We start from the raw sequence: 25,743 nt of genomic DNA on the forward strand, positions 1-25,743 counted from the left end.
CCTCCTTACACTTCTTTCCTCAGCAGGCATCATAACGTATTACATTCACAATCCTGACGCAGTCGGCTAACAGCTGCAGGCCGCAAGGTTGTGCTTGTAGCCTCCGCAACCTCAGTAACCCAAACAAGCATCGCGTCGCTTAGACCCAAGATTATCTTTGATGTGTCTGTTTCTTAAAGTTTTTTTTTGCCTACATATGCCGCAAACTCGCTGTCAGTCAGATATAAATAAAAGATATCAACTGATACATAAAATTTGTCCACTTTGAATGCTGTAACGGATTCAGTTTATGGAACTGCGACATCTGTTCTTGTTGCAGAGCTATGAAATTTCAAATTTCGTGCTTCTATATTTTTCGGTGAGAATTTGTTTCAAAACATCCATGCCCTAAATCCAGATTCCAATTCCGACAGTCACTAGACTTTAGCTTTCTCTCTCAAATGCAACAGATTTCAATAAATCGGCGATGCTCTCATCTAAGAAAAGTGTTTCTGCGTTTTACATGCATTTGAATAAGCATGCATAGGAGTTGGGCTCAATCAAAAGCTTCCTCTTAACGCAATGTTCAGGGTCTATCACGCAACTTGAACAATCATTTTAAAACGTAGTGGTTAGCCGCAGATGAAAGAAAGCAACGGCATATGGTTTGCCGTCATTTGGTGCTCCCAAGATCATTTTTTTATATTTCGGCTAATTAGGTATTTAGCAAGACGAAGTATGCAAAATGTTTAATATTCACTTAAGGGCCAAGCGCGTTTCGTTGCGTTGTAGAGGGGATTCAGAAATGTGTGGTTCATGTTTTTGTACACGCTGCGTTGTGATTTTTTGCGGTGCTTAAAGAAAGCTCACGAAATATCAAATAAAACCACGTGATTACTAATTAATAAATAATTTGTCTTCATTAATGAACTTCTCAAATACTACAATTGGATGAAAAGTGTCACAGAAAGTTTTAGGGCAACACGAAAAACTCCCGATACAACATTTTGTTGCTCAAAACGTGCTACAAAAGTGTTATTTTGCGCCTAATCGCGGGCTTCATTCATGCTCGGAAGAACACAGTTATGTACCACATATGAGCAACGGAATGTTGTCTCGGGAGCTTTTTCGTCTTGCTCAACAATTTTCTCATTGACACTTATAATCGAATTATAACCTATGAGAACTTAAGTAATTATTAGGACTAATTATTTAATTAAGCGGAATACAAGAAATTTTCTGAGTATGTCCAAGTGACGGCAAACACGATTACATCGATTCTGTCCAGCTACGTGAAGTTTTAATATTCTTAAATTTGTTTATTTCTAAAATAAAATCTGCCACCAAATTCGCCAAAGATCATTACAGAACATGCCAAAGTACCTTGGTATTCATGACGTCACACTGACATGTGGCACCATGTCTACAGCTCAAAACTCAAAAATGGAACTGCCGGCCATTAAATTCTTCGCGAGGAATAAACAAATTTCTGCCACATACGTACGTATGTGCAAACAGTCTTGAAATAATACTTTGCACCCCGGAAATTTCTTGTGTCACTCCTATTAGGCGGTGTTTCATTTTTTAGATCATTCAGAATTTTCTAATATCATATGTGGCCGGTAGCGTAATCGGAATTCTTCAGCTGGATTACTATGAAGGCGTGCATTACACGCATGAAATAATCAAAATGCACAATACACTAATAAACATGTATTTACTAATTAAGGTTTCAATAACTACTTTATTAAGTTAGTATTGCAATTTACGAATTAAAGCTGGTGAGGTTGAGGGTTACTCCCTCGGAATGAACAGTAACGAACTCTGGGTTTCGAGGCATATCTCGAAACACCGAGTTGCGGTAAATGCGCCTTGCGATAAAAATGCACTATTGGTCAACTTTCTTTTTTAACAAAGCGCTGTTTAATGTATTTGTGGCATTGCTGAGTGACGTACTCCAACACAAAATACCAGCATTCGCTGGCTCGTCGCTTTGGAAAACCTACCGCAGTTGTTTAGTGACTATGCTAGGGTGTTGGCACGCTAAGCACGAGGTCGCCGGATCGAATCCTGGCCACGGCGGCCGTGTTTTGATGGGGGCGAAATGCGAAAATAGCCATGTACTTAGGTTTAGGTGCGCGTTAAAGAACCGCAGGGGGTCCAAATTCCTGGAGTGCCCCACCACTACGGCATGCCTCATAATCAGGTCGTGGTTTTAGCCCCTAAAGCCACACAATTTTTAAACAACATTCTTCTACAATAAAACGAACATAAAATAAATCACATAGAGGTCTTAGGGGAGCCGCCGACGCAGCTGTGGTTCGTAGATCCACGAACCGCACAGCAAGTGTGGCGGAGTGGTTCCTATGGCGAGCAGTGGCTTTTCTCGTTACAGCCAGCCTACTTAAAGCAGTTGCTGTTATCAAAGCCGCTGATGTGCGTAGGCGCGGAAGGTGTGCCTCGCCGGACGAGGCGATGATGTTGCAAAGCGTTCTGTAGAGCTATGCATGCAGTCGGGGCGACAGTGTATCCGCGCACATGGAAGCACAAAAGTGACTGAAACATGACTGTATTTTGTCGCACACATAGGAAAGGATTATATCAAAACTGCTGTCAGCCTAATTTGCTTTTTCACCTGGAAAGGGCTCCCAAATTCACCGGCTGCAATTCGCAAATTGCAATATGTAACGTTAATAATTGAAAAAATAATTAGTTGATTATGCATTTCACTTTCTTGTTAAAGTAATGTCCACCTCTGAGTCCTCTATCTGCCGCAGGTGACATTTAAAAAAAAAAATGTGTACGAGAAAAATTTTGCAAGGAATTTCGCAATTGGAGAGTGTTTAAAACCAGGAAGCGGAGCCGAAGTAGAGAACGTCTTCTTTATTCGACGCTTGCTAAAAGCAACTCCAAAAAATGCAGGCGCGCGCTCGGCTCCACGCTCGTTTCTCACTTCGTCGTCTTTTCTTCGTTTCCGGAGCATAATATTCAACAGCTCCCGGCCGAACAATATGAGTATGCTTGCTTCTTTTCAAGACGGAGCTTGTCCAGCAGATTCTAGGTGGTACCGCTTCTGTGCCGGTCTCCGCAACGTGTTGCCACTAGGGGTGCGATCTTGTACGCGTTCCAAAATAGAACGGAGGCGGTCCGTTCTTTCCGTCGCGAAATCGGCGGTCCGTTCCGTTGCGTTCGTCCGATAGCAGACGACACGGAGTGATTGACAGCAGATATCACCTCACAATTGACGTCATGGCGTTCGTCACCATTCAAATTGACCAACCGTGTGCGGCTCGGTGGAACGGACCGCCTCCGTTCTATTTTGGAACGCGTACAAGATCGCACCCTAGATGTGCGCACTTTGCATGAGCGAACTTTGCCGTCGGCAAAGCCGTCGGCACCATGAGCACTTTGTGTTCGTGGTTGAACCATTGCTGGCATGTCTTCCTGATGGGCGTAGGTGCCGCAGTGGAAGTCGTCGCAGCCACCATTGCTGACGTGCTGCTGGTGCATACATCGGGTGTTTGTGAAAGAATTGCCCTGGCCCCGGCCCAGACAGCATTCCAAGCCCTCGAGGGGTTAAAGGTGGTGACTGCTGGGGTGAAGTTAATTCCTTTTCAAGGCCTGGCAAGCTGTTGCGGGCGGCTATGGCTTGAGGCTGTCGTGGAGGTGGCATTCGCTCCACCTGGACAACGTGGGCCAGCGTGTGGTTGTTGCGTTTTAGCCTTTTTACCCCACTGCTGTGCCTTTCTGACAGTGAGGACCCAGATAAAGCCTTTACTTTGACGACGGGCGCCCGGCAAGCCCACTCGAGTGTCGCAGGGCGGAAGACGAGAACGTTGAATACGACGATGAGGACGACGATGACAAGGAGCTGTGCCCCGACGACTTCCCTACACCCGCCGAGTGGAGCACGCACGTGTCAGCAGTGTGGTCACCCCTACCAAAAGTGTCGATGCTCCCATGCCGCTGCTCCAAGTCCTTTCGCAGAGCCTGTGGTTTTGTAACTTGGTTACATATTTCACACACAACTAAATAGAAATCATCCCACGCTAGACTAAATCCGAAAAGTCCCATATCCACTTTTCTTAATTTCATGGCATCGCTTTCTCTTTTCGCTGTCTCTGCCTCTGTATCGGTTTCTTCGTTTTCTGGACTCTTGAAGCAGATAGTTTCGGCCCAAGAATTCCATGACTGTCCTTGAGTAGCCGACAACCTATTGGTGGCCGCCTTTCTGTGAAGACCTGCCTTTCTGTGAAGACCTTTCAATAGTTTGGCAGTAGAAGGACATTTGTCTTCTACCATTTGGAAGTGGTGTCGCAGAGATGCAGCAAGGAGGAAGGGACTGCTGCAGGCACAAAAAGGAACCCTTGTCATGCGCAGTTCTTCAATATTGGAAGACCGTTCTTCAAACCAGAAGGAATGAAACGCGCCTCGGTCGTGTTCAGCCAGGGACACTTGAAGAAACGCCTTTTCGATATCGGCGGAAATTATAATCTTGAAGCTGCGAAACTTCAGCCGTAAGTCGATGATGTTGGGATTCAAATTCGGTCCTGTCCACAAGATGTCGTTGAGTGAAGGTGACTCCGGAGCATGAGAAGAGGCGTCGGATACCACCCGTACTTCAGTCGTAGTTCTGTCGCATCGCACTACTGCTCGGTGTGGCATATAGTTCGTGATATGTTCACTCGTACTGTCCATTGGGACCTTCTCAGCGTAGTATTTGTTATAGTAGCTCCTAATGGGAGTGTCATATTCCTTCTGAAACTCTGGGTCTCGATGTAGTGTTCTCTGCAAGGACTCCAGCCTCTTTAATGCGACATCCCGGTTATTTTTAGGTTGGGAACAATTGCTGCGCCACGGCAGTTCAACTTGATTGCGACCATTGTTTCTACCAGTTGTTTCCACGAAGTTCTCCAGGATGCGCTCGTCATCTTTCGAAAGTCTGTCTTCGTTAGTCAGTCCCAGATGTTCTACTGCCCAGGAAGACCTCAGATGCTGGGAAACGTTGGCTTCCGTTAGGCATATATTGAAGTTCCTTATGGTTTCCCGTTTGTAGAACTTAGGTGGACTTCTCGTATCTCCATGAACTGTCCATCCTATGATAGTTTCCATGGCTGTCAAGGAGTCGTCCAGTCGATGAATTCTGCCGCTGACAAGCTGCCAGTAATAGTCTGCACCTATAAGGACGCTTATTCCAGGCTCAGGTGGGACCTGAACTGCGTTGACGTCAGCCAAACGTAAGTTTTTGCTTTTCAACTTTGCAAGTACATTTGTCTCTGTTAATGCTAACAAGTCATTGCATATTTCTGGAACTTCTATAGCCTCTACTTCAAGTGAGTTTGAGTCGTACTGGCTATGCAGCGTGACTCGTACTCTCCTATAATATTTCCGCGGTGCTGAAACGTTTCGAAATCCCGAGATTGTGAGCTGCTCTTCTGCTTACACAGTGGCTTTCAGCTTCCTAGATAATTCTTCCGTGATGAAGCTGCGTTGACTGCCACCATCAATCAACATTCTCACAAAGCATTTGCTTCCAGTGCCCAGAGCCCAAACTTGTGCGGTCTGCAGAAGAACTCTGTACTTTAGCGAGTCCGTCGATGAGCTGGAAACAGTTGTCTGCGATTCTGTATTCTTCTGCTTCCATTTTGGGTCGCACATCGTGGTGATATGTCGTCCCTTGCATTTCGCACAGCTTAGTCTCTTCCAGCTTCGGCATTCCTTAGCTTTGTGAAATTGTCTAGCGCAGCGGAAACAGCATCCTAATTTCCGTAGTTTCTGCTTTTTCTCGCCTAATGTTAGTTCCGTTGGGCAGACATCCACCGAGTGACCTTTGTCTCCGCATAATATACAACTCTCTGTAGTCAGTTTCACAGTTAGCATAGATGCAGAACCTTGGAAATGCTCATTAAATTGTCGTTTCGCTCTTGACGCTTGTTCTCTCTTGTCAGAAGTCATCAGTATAGTCTGTTCCCGGCTTCTTACTTCAAGGCTCAAGAAGTCTAGAAGAACAGACATTTCATTTAGCCTGTCACTAGTAACGCCTGTATTTGTCGAAGACAAGATGCGCTGATTATAACGGAGTACCATTTCTTGCGGAAGATTTTGTATTATAGCAGTTTTCAGAAGCACTCCATATTCTTTTTCTTCGACGCCAAGGTTATGCAGGGATCTCACGCGAGTCTGTACTTCTTCATGCAACCTTTGAAGCCCTTCGAAATCTTTGCAAGAACGAACTTTACGTAGGTTTAGAAGGCGACGCATGTGGTCGTTAACAATCAGTGACTTCTGACTGAATCTTTCTTTGAGAAGTTCTATAGCTGTGCTATAGCTCTCGTTAGTTGTCGACAGGCCGCTGATGACACCTTCCGCTTTACCCATCAAGTAGTTCCGAAGATATTTCAATTTGTCTACATCTGTAATATATCTGTTCTGGTGAATAGTAGACTCAAATTGATCCCAAAATTCTGGCCATTTAATGGGGTCTCCATAAAACTTCGGCACATCGAGCTTCGGTAGCTTAACGTGTGCTCGTGCTTGACGAAAGTCATCGCGAGATTCGTGCGTAGTCGTTGTTTGCTGATCGGATAAAATGCGTTCAGCGCGGGATTTCGCGAGGACGATAGATTCTTCATACTCTCCGACGCTTTGAAGCTCATCCTCAAGGTTATCATCCGTAACATGCTCTTCTACTTGCTTATCAAGGTCCGTAAGCATAGTTTTCTTTATCTTCAATAGGTTAAGATGGTCGGTCAGCTCACCATATGGCGTTGGTTCCGTCTGCATAAGAGTTGTCATCTCGTTGATGATCCTGGTGACCGCCGCTCAAACGGTAGCACGCTTCCGTCGTAGTCTTTCCATGTCCTCACGTCGGGAATCGTAGGCCTCGTGATGACGTGGATCGTTCTTCGATTCTGCTGCAGCGTCGTCGCGTTGATCGCGTCGGTAGGTCATCCTCTTCAGGTAGCTCGCTTCATCGTTAGGGGTCTTCAACTGTAGGTCTGATATCCTGGTCACGGCACCAAATGTTGAAAACCAGGAGGCGGAGCCGAAGTAGAGAACGTCTTCTTTAATCGACGCTTGCTAAAAGCAACTCCAAAAAATGCAGGCGCGCGCTCGGCTCCACGCTCGTTTCTCACTTCGTCGTCTTCTCTTTGTTTCCGGAGCATAATATTCAACAGAGCGAAACGCTGAGCTCAATCTGGGCACGTCCTTACTCTTCGAAGAGCGAAGTGCGACTGATGGTGGTACGGAGAAGACCACCGTCAGCTGCACTATATATATTATAGGCATGATACTCTGTTTTCCATTCCCTCTTTACCTCTACCACGAGACCACCTTGCTATACATACTTTTTCACACTTTGCTACTTCATAAAAAAAGAAAGAAAGAAAACATCCTGTAGTATAATCAGGCTTCCATTTGCAGATGGCAGTAAAGACGGAGAAAGGTCGTGGCATTGTAGGGGCGCCTTTTTTCTCTCTGCGCAGCAGTTACTATAAATCGGGGTAATGCGGCATTAGAATCTGTTGGAAGGGAATTCAATGGCAAGCAGGAACACTTACGGGGTTAACAAGCTTGCGGAGGCAGTTGATGGTGTCGAACACAACTTTCCCTTCTGGATCCTTCTTGGTGGCCGAGAAGACTGACAAAAACGAACAAGTATAACGACAATCAGCAGCAGCAGACGGAAATTCTACCTGGAGTCACGTGATATAAAAAAATACCCACACTCACAACTTGGGCGTGAAAGTGTCTGCAATATCAAGATATGATACGAGATAAAAAGAAAAATATTCAGCATTTGCTGAATATTGGCGGGTTATCCTGTAATTCTATTGATATCTTCTCGCAGCAACGATGTTGTTGCTGTGACTGGTGCCATTTCGTTTCTTGGTCTTAATTACTGCGTGCGGAAAGAAAGATGGTTGACCCTCTTTCAAAGCAATCGGTAGAACACGAATGTGAGACGCGTCTTAACAGAATATGTCTCATTCTTATAGTACGCGAAGAATTTAGTTGCAAGTAGCCAGTGCAAGCACTCCACCAATCCGCAGAGTCCTCGAAAATCGCTACACAAGCCAAAGTTGTTGAACGACTCGCGCCCGGGAGACATCCACTGCACGTGCCGTACACTGCGTCAAACCGCCATAAGCCACAGGCGTTCGCAAACTGTACAGGCTGAACTAAACGGATTTTTGTTGCTGCGTGAACTCACAGTCCGGTGCAACGAAAGGCGAATGATTTGGGGGTCGGCTACCGTGTTTCAGGTTTGCTTGGCGAGCGGCGTTTTGCTGCCGAGTCACTTCGGCGAAGGTAGAAGCACTACGGTCCGGCTCCGTAGTGTGTTGGGCAGCCAGGAGAGTTGCAATCGGCTTCTGGAATGCGACTGGCGCAGTTCTCAGCGTGTGCCGCGAACGTGTGAAGGCGTTCTGCTTCACGCTGGTGCGTCTTCTCGCCGGAGCATGCTGAACACACTGCTAACAACTTTCCAAGGGATGCTAAGCGCCATTACAGAGTGTTTACGGACTCTCAAAATGCCTTTAGAGCTTGTAAGGACACTCGTACAACCACTACTGTGGTCCAACAACTCCGCCTCCATGGGCGTCGTCTGCGTGACCAAGGCTATGATCCCGGGGCACATTGGTATCCCAGGAAATGAACTGAGCTCATCGACTACCCCGCGCCACGGTACTATCCACGCAGCTGAAACCACCTGAAGATTTACTGAACAACGTACCTCAAGACACGGAAATACACCGTTAGTCGCACGTTCCCATGCAAGCAATAGCCGTCAAATCTCATGGACCTTCCTCCCCTTCCGTCCCAAGGCTGCTACTCGTCGGCAGCAGCTTCTGCTGCAAGCAGGTTCTGCGCCCTTGCCCCCCGCGACTGTCAAAAGTGGGAGAGGGATCAAAGTATGTCGTTTGCCTCCCGGCCCACTTTTGAAAGCGGGCACTGGCTCTTTCGGCTGAACGTTGGAAAATCCAATAAAACTACAGCTGAACCCAAATTTTGTTTCTTAGGAGAAGGCCCACATAAGTAGTGTTTTATTTACTACAGATATCCCTGCTTGGACAATGACACTTGTGTTTTGTGCCCCCCCGGGACGCTGCGCACGACGCGCAGGATTCGACATACACGCTCGCGTTGCGGATAACGCCTGGCGCTGGACAGTTCCTGCCCTAACAAACTGTCAGCTTGCGCACTTTGCATCATGCCCAACTTTTTGGGAAAGCTATATCCGTGCTTCAAAGTGTTGTTTTCACTGGCTTTACTTAACAAAAAATAACAAAAACATAGACGTAAACACCACTGCTCCATGTATAGGTGGTGATAACGAAGTCAAGCGATGTGTCTTTTGTACTCCTCATCTTCGACACACTGCACGATAGATCCCGATGAGAAACCAAATGTACCTCTTAGTGAGAGTGGTCGCACAGGCCCTTGTGTTTTTCTTCTTAAACTGACAGGCGAGCGCGTGCCAGTTGTCGAGCGTGGTCAGCGCGGGCAATGGCACAACTGGCATGTTCGCTATTCCAGGTCACTATCCACGGGAACAAGATGTCTACTGATAGCGCGGGATATCGGCTGTACGGGAAGTACAACGCAGAATAGACTCCGGCAGTGTTGTGCGAAGAGTTGTAAGCGAAGGTAACATAACAGAGAGCAATGGTCTCAATAATGGAGTTCGGCTGAAAGGCACTTCGCAAGCTTATCTGCAATCAGCATGGACAAAAAGTTATAGCCACGGTCTGTGAGCGCTTGACCTGGAGCCGCATGCATCAAGATGACGTCGTGTAGCAGGATATCTGACGTCTGTGGTCCAACTGGTTGGGAAAGCTCGCCTAATGGCGTATCCCGTCACGCAGTCCACAGCGGCCGAGCCACTTTATTCTCGGTATTGAAACCGGAAAAGGGGCTAGGATGCTTACGCTAAGACGGCAAAGTGAGCCGGGCGGGACGTCCAATAAGTTTACGCTTATTTATTTGGTCTAATGAATTATCTTCGCTGGGTTATGCCCATGATAATCGCACGATGGCTCTTTCTTTGGCGTTAATCTACTGCGCACAAGATCCTGAGTTGGATCTTTGGCTGCACCCGGCTTTTCGTACACGTTATAAAAGAAAGCACCAGGTGGTCAAAATAATGCGGCGAAATTCCCTTCTGAGTTTCAGGTGGTCAAAATACACTTAACATCATAAGTTATCTTTGTTCTATGGAACATTGTACATAGCCACGAATATGACTCATGAGGCACATTTCGGTCCTCTCCTGAAAAACGGGGGTACCTGTCTTTTTGACGCAGTGCTTCCGTATAAGGAGCAGGTACGTGCAATGAACAACGTTTAGAGAAACGAGAGCTGCACAGGCTTTCGTCGAGAACATTGGGTACTTTTGGGCATAGTAGAATTACGCCATGCTGTGGAACTTAGGAATGGCGGCATTTTGAGCTAATCAGAGTCTGCCGTACGTGATCCTCGCTCATAAAACATGACGGAATTTGACAATGTCTACAGTAGTACCCCTGGTCGAAAGACGTCCCCATCAGTGTTTCCTGACTAGTCCCTGATATCATCACCATTCGTTAACGCTAGGTACGAAGGGGAATTACACTGTGAAAACGAAAACACACGCGGAAATTACAGAAAACAAAAAACTAAGCAGATAGCGTTCTGAAACTTCAGAATTATCTGCGGAAGTCATTGGCGCAATATTCGTTCACTCGTTCTTTCTGTCCTCCGTCAGCTGTTGCGCTGTATTCATAATGAATTACCAGCTAGGCCCTTCCCGCATATTGTTCCATACCGTCACTTGGTGGGTAAGGTCGCGTTCTTTGATGCCGAGCCTCTCGTCACCTTTCCAGGTTCCGTATCTTTTCCGTATCTTTTCGGCCGCCGAGTTATCGCTGCAGCAAGATCGGTCGCCGCTTCGCCGATCCGCCAAACAGTTCACCAACCTCGGGTGTACGTCAGCGCTTCTCGGACCAATTAGCGAGGTCCGAACACGTCGGCACTTTTCCCTGTCTGCGATGACGTACTTTCTGTCCCCTGACTCCGCCTCCACGGCAGGCTTCTCTTCCCTGTGGTGCTACACTTTCACTGTATCGGGGAGATATTCCTCTCGGTGACCATGAAAACGGGGCCGCTTCGCGCGAAGGCCGATTGGTAGCAACAGCAACGTAAGCTTTTCTCGAACTCTCTGCGCTTCTCAGTACAGGGTGGTGACAAGCTTCCTTGCTCCACCATATCGTGTCGGAATACGTAAATGCGCACTATGAGACAGGGGAATTTTGCGCTCCGCGACAGTGCGAAAACTTCCGCAGTTTGTGCCATTACGTGGATTGAAGTATTTACATCTCCCTTAAGAAAGAAGGTGGAACGCTTAGAGTAAAGCAATACTAGAATAAGTTTAGAGCGCAGCAGATAGTTAGTCGTCTTTGCGGCACATTTCCTTACGCACACAAACTTGTTGCAAGAAACGTGACACATATGCTGTATACTGAATATTTTTGAGGTTGTTCTTCAAAAAAGGCTGATGCAACTTTTGACGGTAAAATTAAACCTGTCTATTGCCGCGATCACATCAAAACGAGGTGAATATATACGACAGTGTCATCAACAACTGAAGGTGCTGTAGTCGTCAAGGTACGAATTGTGGGCACGAAATGTAGGAATGATAAAAAGCAGGTGGCCGAAAACAATGTTACATCTGCAGAGACACATTTTGCAAATGCCAAAAGTCGAGGTCGAGGTCGCAGTATTGTTCACGGCCGCGGCCGCCGATATCTAAAAAAAAGCGCTCGGTAATCGTGTAATTGCATTTAAGTGCACGAGCCCCTGATAATCAAAATTAATTCGAAGTCTAATAATCAGATCGTGGTTTTGGTTAGTAAAACCATAGAGTTGATTGTATTAGTGAAAAGCAAGGCACGATGTGCCACCTTTAAATATTGACAAATGAACCCCGTCATTGCAGTTTGAAACGGTCTTCAATGAATTTTCTGATGCACTAGACGACTGCCATCTAAATAATTCAAGCTGAGGAGAAGCCTGCTCGAACTCACTGTGGTATTACCAACAAGTCCATGCAATGAGCATCCAAATGTTAGGAAAATATACTTGGGGAGTTTTGCCTTATTGTGGCCCAGAATTTGTTCTCGCTGTATTAGAGAGATGTTATGATGGAGATGCAATTTTGAAGTAAAACCACCGCAGCTGCAAGCTTGAATATGTTGGTGAACGGCCGAGAACTACATTTCGAATTTCGGGTTGTCCTTTTTAGCTGTTATTCAAGTGACAGCTATATCATGAGTGCGAGTTTTCCGGGATTCATGCAGGTCACTTGAGGCTTACAGCATACTTATTGTCCTTGAGCTTGTATGTTCGAATAGGCTGACAGACAGAGCAGGAGAAATCAAAACTAAAAATTTGCGAATTAAGTTCAAATTAATCATATTTCGGCGCAAATTGCAATTTACGAATTGTCGTCGGTGCGATTGCAAAACGTATCCACTTGAAATGAATCTCCTGGATGACACCAGTTTCGGTGTATTTGCGGAAGTGTTGGACAAAATACATGGGCACTCCAGTTACTTTGGTGATCCAATGCATGAAAGAGAATTTTGTCAAGAAGGCGGAACAACAGTGCACTTTTACGGCGATTTTGATGAACTATTCAATCAGGTCATTTTGGACATTCACTCGAATGGGTACGCCTTGCAGACTTATCAGCTACTATTCGTAAATTGCAATATGTGCCGTAAAGCAATGAGGAATTTAAATATGCATTTTCAATTTGTTGAATATGTGTTTTGATTTTTCGCGCAAGTATAGTCCACGTATGTGAGTAATGATCTCAATGAGTAGAATTATGTTATCTGCGACAGGCGCTTTGTAAAAATTCCTGTGGACTTAGAAATGCACACGTCATGTATTTTGGCAATAAACATTCACTTTCTTTTAGCGAGATGTGCTACTATAATTACCGTTCTCAAAGCGATGAGCTCAATATAGGTTCTTGCATGCAGAAATAAGGAAGATGTGTTTTTTCAGCAATATATCGAGGTAGTATAATTACAGTGCTTTTTACTTTTTACATAATAAAAAGAATAAATTGTCTCACTTTACGAGCCAAAGCCACGATTGGACTATTAAGCGTAGTGAAGGACCACTAAATAATTTTGACCACCTGGGGATCCTTAACGCCCGCCTAAATCTAGTGCACAAGCATTTTTGCATTTTCCCTCGTTCTAAATTCGGCAGACACAGCCGTGACCAAAAACCACGACCTCGAGCTTGCCTGTTGACACTCGCATGATGTGTCTTTGCTAATATAAGTCTGTTTCCGACCACACGCTTTTATTTATTCTGACCTTTCACATGCGCGATTTGCATCATGATCAGTAAGTACTTTTAGCTATCGGTAACGCTGCAGTATTTATTCACGTTTTGTCCTATATCTTTTCACAGCATGACGCAGCTATGCTTTTAAGGTCCAGAGTTGCGTCAGTCTTTTTGAGTGACAACCTCTACAAGCTTTAGTGCACATCACGCGCGTCAACTTTATGTTTCAAACAAATTTGTTAGCGTAAGCGAAACCACGGTAAAAACGAGTTGTGATCTGCTGGGATCGAAACTCATTCTAGTAGTGCTTTACTGTAAGCGTTCTGTTTCCATTTCTAAGGTGAGATGTGAGAATTTCAATGCATGTAATCGTACAAACTGCGAAAATTACTATATTTTTCATTGTCGGCGAGCACAACACCTAAATTCCCGCTAGCCGTCATAGCGTGCTTTTATATGTTCCGACACGATATGGCGACGCATCCATACGTCTCGCCACCCTGTGCGGGGAAGCGTGGCATCTAGGCACCCTATGCGAGATCTTTGATTGGCGCCCTCTGGCCTGTGACGTCATGGGAGGACTTCGCTGCAGCGCCGCACATGCGCTCGCTAGGTGCCGGCAGCTTGAAGCTTTCAGCCGATGTGCTCTGCTCCGAGTATTTGAAATGTGAGTCGTCAGCTACGCAGAACAGTATATGAGGCACGTTTTAGGACACTATTTCCTGCGAGATCGTTTGCAATCACAGCCATAACCATGCTTAGGGTGGATTACTCCCGGCGTCGTCTGCAAGTCATCGGCGTGTGCACGTGTGTGTATGGCGGTGGTTTCTCGTCATTGCAGTTCCTTTGCCGTGGCACGCTTATAATGATTTGTCGGCTCCTTTTTGACAATGAATTGTAGTTTGCCACCTACTGTGCCTGCGCTGTAATACTGTCATTCGCTGGGCAGCGCGTTGTTACGTCTCAACACCACAAGCGGCCAAAGCACCACCATTACCCCGAGAGCCTGAACTAAGGATAAAGGGGGGGGGGGGGGAATCCAATGCTACCGAACAACGACGGCGGCCTTGGATTCGCACGTTGATATCCTGCCGCTTATTCCATGCTATCGGGTTTCGGAGACGGGGTTACTGCAGAGTGTTGTGAGCACGGGCGTTGTATTGCAACGGATTCGACAATTGTGATTCGCTGCAGGATAGTCTTCAGATTCCCCAGTCGATTCGCCTAGGGAAGACGACGGTAATAAAAGCGGACACTTTTCGAGCATTGGTGCCGACGTGTCCTGATGTGAACTCGGACGTTTAACTTGCTCCTGCATGGAGTGGGCTTCCGTTACTGGACCCGTGTAACTAAGCCAATAAACCCCTTTTCCTTCATTCCTACAACTTGACGTAGCAGTTGATGGGCTTGGTGGATTCCTTGCCCTAATCTCACCCTAAGCCACAACAGCTTGCTCAGCGTTCGTTCACCTGCTCCATTGGGGGCAGACATTCCCATTTTGTTGCTGCCCAGCACGTTCAGCACATCATGAAAGACGTTTGATGCAATTCTCAGTAAACTACGTGGTCGCTGCTGCGTGTTAATGCACGCACTGCAGCGCTTTAGCACCATTGAAGCAAAATGTGGTCTGGAACGTTTCATACAATGGCGGGCATGAGTAGTGGGCGAGGCAATGTCGTCTTGTGCTGCTGTGCTGACCTTGGCAAGAAATTTTATTTAAGCGTAATTACTTTCACTGTGACACAGCTCGCGGCTGCATCTTAGTCGGCTCGGCTTAACCCTTTCTTTCTTTGCTTCTGTCATGGTTCGCGAGCGCATTGCACGGGCGAGGTTTGTCGCTCAATGGTAATTGGTGCTATCGCGTAACAAAAACAAGAAGCAACGTTTGCTTGGACCCCACTACCAAAACAGGTTTTTCTGTAAACGCCTCATAAATGATTAGAACTGAAACAAGAAAACTGAAGCATAGGTTTGCTGGTACTTGACCGAACAAGCAGCTGGAGCACTGAACACACACTCAACACGCACGAAGGCACAACAGAATGCTCACAGCCTTTCCGGCGTTTTCTTTCTGTTATAACATATTCTTATAACGCTGATAAAGTGATGTTTCCGGAGTCATTTCCGGTACTCTGAAAGTGTGTTGAACAGAAATAGTCCTAAGCTAACGTAAAATAAACCTAAGAGATAAACCACTAGTGAGTAAAATTATGATATTTTTCTTGTATAGAACTAGTTTGGCCTATGCAACACCATGTGACTAGAATCATGTGCGAAATGTCAAATTTGTGTTCAACTGCAATGCCGCTTAGTCGACACGAACTTTTACGAATGTGCCCGGGGATCGTGCTTCATTTCCAAATGTTCGGAGACTCATTTACTCCTTCAGCGCGATGTTTTAAATCGAAGTCACCCGCTGTGGTTGCTCAGTGGCTATGGTGTTAGACTGATGAGCACGAGGTCGCGGGATCGAATCCCGGCCACGGCGGCCGCATTTCGATGGGGGCGAACTGCGAAAACACCCGTGTACTTAGATTTAGGTGCACGTAAAAGAACCTCAGGTGGTCGAAATTTCCGGAGTCCCCCACTATGGCGTGCCTCATAATCAGAAAATGGTTTTGGCACGTAAAACCCCATATTTTTTTTATGGAAGTCACGAGTTAAGTTTACATTTTTTTAGATTACATTTCTTACCACGATGGCTGTGGTCATATGAAAATTAATTTCTTTACATTAAAGAAGCGGATTCTGGGGTTCTACGCGCCATACCATACCCATGATATGGCAAAGAGCTGTGCCGTATAGCGGTTAACTGTGGAATAATTTAGCCACCTGAGCCTCTTTAACGGGCCTATGACACTTATTATACACGAGCGTCTTTGCATTTCACCCCCATTCAAATGAGGCTATAGGGTTGAACCAGCTACGTCGAATTTGGCAGATACCGCAACACCATATCCACTGGGCTAACACATCGGGTGGCTACGTAATAGAAACTGATGTGCAGTTGGAACGCAGGTGAGAGCTTGCGTGGACCGGGAACGCACGAAAAAAAAAACATTTCACCAAAGGGACTATACTGTTTTCGCATTACCACGTTCCCAGTCTTAAGTGTCACGGCCGGATTCTTATTGCTCTACGCGATAGCAGGCTCAATACGCATGACACAAAACTAAAACACCACCGGCGCACTGCAGTTCTTAACTACATCACCTCTTAAGCAAGTTCAAGACGTGCTATATATGCCGTGTGGCTTAAAGATATACAGGTGGACAGGAGGTTACATCCCGGAAATCGGAGGTGATGGCAGAGTGATATCACGCAGCGCTTACGCGCCCCAGAGTAAGCCAGGTGCAGCGGTCGCAAATCACACTAAGAGCCTGTTCGCCGAAAGCTGTGTGTGCCGCTAGAGAAAGACAACCCTTTTTGCCGCCCTCATTTCGCCTGCGACACAGGGAAAACAAAGCATATACGTTTAGGGCAGTGGAGGAAACAAAATCTTCGAAAACCAACCTGGCGAAAGTTTCATCAAACTCGGGGCCATTGGATTTCGTTGACGGTTGCTGAAGTAATTAGGAGGTGCACGAGGCCGAAATAATTTGCATACAAATCTCTGCCTAGCATTGCAGACTGTATGAAATTGGTTTCTTTTGAAACTTGTACTTTTAGTTGAGAGACGCGTTTTTACTTTCATGGGCACTTTAACAATGAAAAGCTTTCTTGTTAGGAAAAAAAAGGACGCTGAGAAGAAAAAAATGGTCACGCCAAGTATTAGAAGTTCTGGCTTCCATGCGGATACCAGAATGACTACTGGTATTTTCCTCACGTTGACGCAGCGTTAGGAGTCAGAGCCGTGTAATGTTGCCTTTTCGTGAAAAAATTCCGAAGGAAACCAAATGGGGATAACTCGATACGTTAGGGCAATCAGCATTGAAGCGATGTAGGTAGGAACACGCCATACTGCCACCGCCAAAACGCGCAATGCGTGAGGGGTTTATTGCAGTCCCGCCCCTCTCTCGCGTTCCCCTCTGGGCAAAATGCGCCACCGAACGCCGCCGCGGAAAATTGGAGCGCGTGTCCCAAGCCGGCATCCATGGGGTTTACTGAGGAGCGGTATAGGCCCAGTGTCGCTTAGCCAGTAGCCGAAGTTTGACCAACGACTGGTTTCAAATCTGGCTCCGTCATCATAGCAACCCTATGCTCCACCCATTATATCATGGCGTATAACATGTTACCCAAGTTGGCGTAAAAGAGGTTAAATACGGACGAACACAGACAGACAAACAGAGCGCAAATTTGGTGAAGTCCCCCCCCCCCAATAGCTAGTCGCACTATACAAAAGTGCACATATAAGAAAGTACTCACCTCTGGCAAGCGTCATCCTGAACACTTCCCCAATTAGCTTGAGATACATGGCTGGAGCATTGTGGTAGCTGCAAAAAAAATATAAACAGCCATGTATCTGCAAGCACTAATTGTTCTGAGCAGTGCGTTATACTCGTGGAAGGACTGCTAGCTACTTTGCTTGCAATATATTGACAGGAGGAAGCATGAATGTTGTGAAAAATTGTCTCAAGCGCTTTAGTACGCATGTCATGGAAGTTTGCAAGAACCTTTTGATAGGTTTACCTGCGCTTCAATCACGCGGGGGGCCTCGACCATAAGGCACAGTTTATTTATTTTTACGTTCTAAAGTGCAAAAACACACACTCAGGAACCTGTGTCAGATCTATTTCTCCACTTAATCAGCAATAAAAAAAACGAGACCGCATTAATGTAAACTACAACTATTGAGATATCTAAAGTGGACAAAGTTGGACTATTGCAAACGCATTGTAATATACCACGAACTTATTACTTGGTCGTTATTCAGTACTATCGTAATTACTTTAACAAACTCACTTAAACTGTGAAATTGTATATAAAATTTGTCTGCTTTGACACTCTAGCAGATACCGTTTACGAAAGTGCAATAACCATCGGTTGTTATTACCGAGCGAAGCATTTGTAAAGTTGGTGCCTAAATTTCAAATATGTTACCATTTCTATACTAATCCCAACGATAAAAACCCGCCATGGCGGCTTAGGGGCTATGCTGTTATGCGGATAAGCACGAGGTCCGGGAATAAAATCCCGTCGCCGGCGGCCGCATATTGATGGCGTGAAATGCAAAAGGGCCCATGCCCCGTGCATTGGAGAACGTTAAAAATGTCCTGGCGGTTAAAATCAATCATGAGTCCTCCTCTACGGCGTGCCTCATAAATCATGGTTTCGGCACGAAAATGCAGGAATACCATGCAAATCCAACGAGAAAAACCGTCCATCCGTCATGTGAGATTATCGCTTTCAAAATAGAGCCCGCCGCAGCGAGCGACTATGCCTTTGTGCTCCCTGTCACTTCAACTTGAAAGAAGCGGCATGAACACATTCACGAAGCTCTCAGCACACGCCACACTCTGCCCTTTTCCAAGACTGCTTCCCAGATATGGGCCTACGCGTCTTTTCAAACCGAAGTGGCGAAAACACAGCGCGTGGACCTATCAGAAGTCGGCGCCTTATACCGTGTCGCAGATCGCTTTCAAATTACGGTCCGAGCGGCCAGTCACCGCCACAATATGTTTGATAGCGGTTTATAATGTGTCGACGGGTATGGACAAGGCGATAAAAAAGCGGTAATGGCATACAGTGATTGGAACGTTAACAGCGCCGCTAGCGCGGCCATCTGCAACATACTTTGCCCGCCTTATCAATGCATCTTGCGACGCTGTGCGCACCGCTTCGTGTCGCCGTAGCGTTGTCATTTGTACTTGCCAGATCAAGTTACATAACACTGATAATGGCACAGCTGCGTGGAGTGAACAAGTGGCACAAAGCTTACTCCCACTTGGACAACTCTCAGAGGAGCTTCTGCGTGACTTTTTTTCCTCACTTTCGCCGTTCGGGAATTTTTCTAAAAACACTAAGTGGCCTTTCACTCTGCGAAGAAGGATAACCGGCGAAGCTGCGTGTGTGGACACCTTAATGGGTGGCCCAGATATTGTACTATTGTCGGAATCAGCACACGTATGGAGATTGGTTAAAGCCTGCTTCACGTACACGACGGGTTGGCCCGTTATAGCACTATCTTCAGGATTGGTCCCCCTTAACGTCTGCTTCACCTCCGCTGCGGGTCGGCGCGGTATCGCACTATCTTCGGGATCGGTCCCACGAATTAGGAGTGCTTCACGCCTACTTCACCTCCACTGCGGGTCGATCCGTTATTCCACTATCTTCGGGATCGGCCCCACGCAGGGAAATGCTTAACGCCTCCTTCAGCTCCGCTGCGGGTCGATCCGTTATTCCACTATCTTCGGGATCGGCCCCACGTATGAGGAGTGCTTAACGCCTGCTTCAGCTCCGCTGCGGATCGATCCGTTATTCCACTATCTTCGGGATCGGCCGCACGCAGGGGAATGCTTTACGCCTGCTTCAGCTCCACTGTGGGTCGATCCGCTATTCCACCAGCTTCGGGATCGGCCCCACGCAGGGGAATGCTTAACGCCTGCTTCAGCTCCGCTGCGGCTCGATCCGTTATTCCACTATCTTCGGGATCGGCCCCACGTATGAGGAGTGCTTAACGCCTGCTTCAGCTCCGCTGCGCGTCGATCCGTTATTCCACAATCTTCATGATCGGCCCCACGCAGGGGAATGCTTAACGCCTGCTTCAGCTCCGCTGCGGGTCGATCCGTTATTCCACTATCTTCGGGATCGGCCCCACGCAGGGGAATGCTTAAAGCCTGCTTCAGTTCAGCTGCGGGTCGATCCGTTATTCCATTACTTTGGGATCGGCCCCACGCAGGGGAATGCTTAACGCCTGCTTCAGCTCCGCTGCGGGTCGATCCGTTATTCCACTATCTTCGGGATCGGCACGATGCAGGGGAATGCTTAACGCCTGCTTCAGCTCCGCTGCGGGTCGATCCGTTATTCCACTATCTTCGGGATCGGCCCCACGCAGGGGAATGCTTAACGCCTGCTTCAGCTCCGCTGCAGGTCGATCCGTTATTCCACTAACTTCGGGATCGGCCCCACGCAGGGGAATGCTTAACGCCTGCTTCAGCACCGCTGCGGGTCGATCCGTTATTCCACTATATTCGGGATCGGCCCCACGCAGGGGTATGCTTAACGCCTGCTTCAGCTCCGCTGCGGGTCGATCCGTTATTCCACTATCTTCGGGATCGGCCCCACGCAGGGGAATGCTTAACGCCTGCTTCAGCTCCACTGCAGGTCGATCCGTTATTCCACTATCTTCGGGATCGGCCCCACGCAGGGGAATGCTTAACGACTGCTTCAGCTCCGCTGCGGGTCGATCCGTTATTCCACTATCTTCGGGATCGGCCCCACGCAGGGGAATGCTTAACGCCTGCTTCAGCTCCGCTGCAGGTCGATCCGTTATTCCAGTATCTTCGGGATCGGCCCCACGCAGGGGAATGCTTAACGCCTGCTTCAGCTCCGCTGCGGGTCGATCCGTTATTGCACTATCTTCGGGATCGGCCCCACGCAGGGGAATGCTTAACGCCTGCTTCAGCTCCGCTGCAGGTCGATCCGTTATTCCACCATCTTCGGGATCGGCCCCACGCAGGGGAATGCTTAACGCCTGCTTCAGCTCCGCTGCGGGTCGATCCGTTATTCCACTATCTTCGGGATCGGCCCCACGCAGGGGAATGCTTAACGCCTGCTTCAGCTCCGCTGCGGGTCGATTCGTTATTCCACCATCTTCGGGATCGGCCCCATGCAGGGGAATGCTTAACGCCTGCTTCAGCTCTGCTGCGGGTCGATCCGTTATTCCACTAACTTAGGAATCAATCCCACGTATGAGGAGTGCTTAACGCCTGCTTCAGCTCCGCTGCAGGTCGATCCGTTATTCCACTATCTTCGGGATCGGCCCCACGCAGGGGAATGCTTAACGGCTGCTTCAGCTCCGCTGCGGGTCGATCCGTTATTCCACTAACTTCGGAATCGATCCCACGTATGAGGAGTGCTTAACGCCTGCTTCACCTCCGCTGTGGGTCGATCCGTTATTCCACTAACTTCAGAATCGATCCCACGTATGAGGAGTGCTTAACGCCTGCCTCACCTCCGCTGCTGGTCGGTGTGGTATTGCACTACCTTTGGGTTTGGTCTCACGTATGAGGAGTGCTTAACGCCTGCTTCACCTCCCCGCTGCGGGTTGACCCGTTAAGACCGATCCACACGACGGACCAGATTGCTCTTGTGGACCGCGGTCCGCGCATCACGTGATAGGACGTCACCAGTTCATGCGTACCGCCGTTGGCCCGCGCAAGACCGCGGCCCTCGCGGTCCAACAAATCGCCGAGGCTTTTCCCACTTCAGTTTTGGCGGTGGACCGCATGCGAACCGCAGCGATTTTGGCGGAGCCAACGAATGTTGTCCGGCAACAGAGTGTCTTCCGCCAAATCAAATCTAGTTTTCGGCTCAGCAAAAGCCAGTCGTTTCATGTCCGCCGTTCCGCCAACACGTGCGTGCAGCATATATATTTTTTAAACACCGTGTCCTCTTGGAGTGACGATGAGTTTTTTTATTTTGTATCCCTCGTTGAGTAGTTCCCGGCTTTGTGGGACTCGAGCCGGAATGATAACAATGATAACACTCCGGCCGAGCGTGTAGCTGGTTGGTCTGATCCGCCGTGTTGGTCCGCCGTGTGGATGTGCTCTGCGCCGGACCGGAAAGCGGCGGGCCGTGACGTCGCATCACGTGACCGAGCGGTCCGCGGACTTGGTCTGTCGGGTGGATCGGCCTTTATTAGACTATCTTCGGTATTGGTCCCACGTATGGGGAGTGCTTAACGCCTGCTTCACGTCCACGGCGGGTCGACCCGTTATTCCACTATCTTCGGGATCGGTCCCACGTATGAGGAGTGCTTAACGCCTGCTTCACCTCCGCTGAGGGTCGACCCATTATTGCACTATCTGCGGGATCGGCCCCACGTATGGGGAAGGTTTATAGCTTGCTTCACCTCCGTTCTGGGTCGGCCCGGTATTGCACTACCTTGGGGATGGGTCCTACGCACGAGGAGTGCGTAACCCCTGCTTCACCTCAACCGCGGACGGTCCAGATATTGTCTTATCTTCGGGATCAGCCCACGTATAAACAATTGTTGGTCTACGTGTGGGCGCGATCCGGCAGATCCCAAGCATATACAACTCGCTGAAAAAATTGAGAAGTTAGCAGATATTTGTTTGCCGGAGCCGCCTACTTCCTCATGTCCAGCAAATTTCATTGAAATCGGTGCAGCGGTCGCCTGAAAAGTTTTACGAGTATTTAAATAGGAGAATCGGACTTGGCCACAATATGAAGCTTCCTCCTAAGCGCGGCTCAGTATGGCGCTAGTTTCAGGTATTATTTCCCGAACTTTTTGGAGAAATGCATTGGCGTTGTAGTCACTTTTGGGCTTCGAAGCATAAGTGACATTTTGTTGAGAAAGTAACTAGAACGGCAATGCATTTCTCCGCCCAACTTGCGAACTTATATCTCGAAGCTAGTGCCATCTTGAGAACTCTTTCCAAGTGAATCCGCCTTGCGACATGCATGGCTAGAATTTGTAAATTGCAACATAGGCCATAAGGTAATTTGGTAAAATAATTGTAATTAGTCGATTAAGCATTTACATTTTTTTGTGCAAGCGACTAATGTCCCTCTCTTCAAGTAGACCAACTCATGAAGTAGCATTGTGGTATCTGCTGAAACACCCGCTATTTAATCAACTGATCGACAAAAAGTCCTGTCTTTGTCAGAGCCGCAGACGAGTCCATTTGTTCAACCGCTGGCTTTACCCTGAGACGTCCATTGTTCGGCCGGAGCTGAATATGTTCCGGTGCACCTTTGTGTTGTTTCAATGATATTGAGCTCTATATGCGGAACACCATATCATTTACAGTAAGGGTAAATGAGACTTACAAGATACCCGGGGCGTAGGGATGGAAGTTTGGTGGCATTGTGAATCCGTAGGGCACGTCTGAAAGTAAACGGGAGGCAAAATTGAGAGTACACATAACGCCACAGCCCTTCAAAACCTAGAAGGCACTGTTGCTACAGCGCCTTCTATTAGTTTTCACATTTTACTACAGGTGCTCCGTTTGGCATTAAAACGCATGCCAAACACAGACATACAGGTATACAAATACGTGCGCCACCGCAGCACAACAAGGAAGTGTGATAATGTGTGCAGACCACGCATTTATTCAACCAGCGCTCAATTGGCCGCGGTTCGAAGTGAGAAATTAAGAAATTGACAGCAAAAAATCAGGTAACGTGTGCTGTCACCCGTGTGCATTATTTATTTTCTAGGGAACATTGAGCAATAAAGAAAAGTTTCAGCTCAATTAATGCAAACTACCGTTCTGCAAATAAAAGGCCACTCGGGCGATTTTCGGATCTCCACTGATCTTAATAAAATTTTGAACATGTGTTCTTTTTCGCACACTGATTATCGTTGCCAGGCGATATGGCTGGAAGTGGTTTAGTTTCCCTGAAAATGATTTTTAAAATTTGCTTGCGTCTTCTCGACTACGCCCACGAATGTATGACTTTTTACTGGCCACCCTGTGTTTGTGACACCAGAAACTACACCATTTCGCCCTGAAACGACGAAGCTGGCTCCTGTTTCCACGAGACACCGGCCGGCAATCACCGTTTTGACAGACCTGGTAACCGGTGTTTCTCTTCGTCTTGCCGCCACACAACGCGTTGAGCTTGGGCACATCAACTGCCTCGTGGGGATGCGGCGGGTCAAAATAAAACGGCGATCAATTGCCGCTGTCTATTTCGAAAGAGCTGGGAAAACTTCTGCGTCGTCAGCTGACATTATGAGCTTCACTTTCATGGCGTTAGCGCCACGTGTACTCCGTGTTTAGCACGCGTTCAGCGGCGGCGTCTTCAAATTATGGTAGTGTAAGATCTGACGTCATCGACTCATCGTGACGTCACAAAAAGCAGCTACTCGTTTTGATTTCGGTACCTAGTTTATTGGTTATTTAAAGGTATTGTTGAGTTTCGAAGCAAGCAACCACCTTACCGGTGAAAAGACTTAATGCCATTTGAAAATGAAAATATCGTAGTATGATAAAAAAAAGCTCCGGAGTTGCCAGAACATACAGAAGAGCAGAACATACAATGCGAGCTAATGATCGTGTTTCCAAAGAATTACATCGCCACGCGCTGCGGTAAGGGCTGAAATTTCTATCCGAACGCCCTTTTCTCTTTCCCTCGCGGCGACTGCGCTCCAAGTTGGACGGTGACGTACTCATGTCCCTGCGCCTACGTACTCGTGTCACCAGTGTGAAGTTGCTCGTTCTGACGTCTGACTTCGAGAATTATTCAAGGCAACGTCTATATGTGTTATCTATTGCTCGAATTGACGAATCGAAGTTTACAGACGTGATAAAACGCACCAACGGAATGTCTGCGTGTTTTTTGTTTTACTTCGCATAGCAGCAAGAGAGATGTGCTTCTATTTCGTGTGCTTGTTTCCATGGTCGTGCAGTCACGTGCGCAGGTACCGAAACTGTGCCATTTTCTACCGTGTTCCAGCACCGTGATCATGCTCTGCGGTCCGCTTGTTCTGCCTCAGTATTCGTGTGGCACCGAATTCTACCGCTAGTAATGTGTCCTTGTGCACAGCGCGCAAAGTCGTGCGCTGCGCAAAACAGGACAGTCACATCAGCTCGCGCGCAAGGCCGTCAGCAAATACGCGCAGCACCGAGGAAAAAAAAAAGGGAGAAAAAAATGAAGCTGGGGCCCCTGACATATGCGTCACGCGATCCTCGAGGTCCGCTACAGAAGAACGGAGGTAAGGAATTTCACATGCAGAGGCTAGACGGGGCGAGCGGAGAGAGTGTCATGCTTGGCAGTGGAGCTCGCCTCCTGAAATCATGGATTCGCGGCACTGAAATACGTCTCCCTCGGCTAATAATGAACCGATTTCAATTTTCCTTTTTTTTGCAACAGAACACTACCTAGATTACACGTAACAACTTCCACTGTATAACCAAAATTGGCTATAGGGCCTGGCGAGGGGCCCTTTAATGTTGCAAACTCTCAAGTGGAAGTTACAAGGGGGAGGAGAAAGGTGGCCGATGCAGGCCTGTGCGCTACGCGTTATGACGTCATGCGACTTGGATGAAAATTTCTATTGCCAATCCCGGTGTGACGACAGCGTTGACGTCAAAATCCCCGCGGCTATCTCGGGTGCATGCCCATTAGTTCGATGGCAGTCGGGCAAGGCAACATGACGTCACGGATCGAAGTACACAAACCTTGTGCTGTCTAGAAGGTGTTGGCTGAAGACGACCGACCCTGTCAGTGCCAGAGCCACCAGGCTGTGCGTGCGACAACGTTCAGGAATCATTTTTTTTTTCTAAATGT

At 47.6% G+C, this 25,743-nt stretch overlaps 1 protein-coding gene across 1 annotated transcript in view; it reads right to left on the bottom strand.

Moving 5' to 3' along the window:
• The window catches only part of LOC135915905 (uncharacterized), a 185,504-nt gene that overhangs the window by 26,006 nt on the left and 133,755 nt on the right, over positions 1-25,743 (bottom strand). The window contains exons 17-19 of the mRNA XM_065449095.1: positions 23,278-23,335; positions 17,689-17,756; positions 7,542-7,621 (exon numbers count right to left, since the gene is read on the bottom strand). Of these exons, the coding sequence (XP_065305167.1) occupies positions 7,542-7,621; positions 17,689-17,756; positions 23,278-23,335 (206 nt within the window). The remainder of the gene's footprint in view (positions 1-7,541; positions 7,622-17,688; positions 17,757-23,277; positions 23,336-25,743) is intronic.

Source organism: Dermacentor albipictus, chromosome 2, assembly GCF_038994185.2.
Source record: "Dermacentor albipictus isolate Rhodes 1998 colony chromosome 2, USDA_Dalb.pri_finalv2, whole genome shotgun sequence".
Classification (NCBI taxonomy): Eukaryota; Metazoa; Arthropoda; class Arachnida; order Ixodida; family Ixodidae; genus Dermacentor; species Dermacentor albipictus.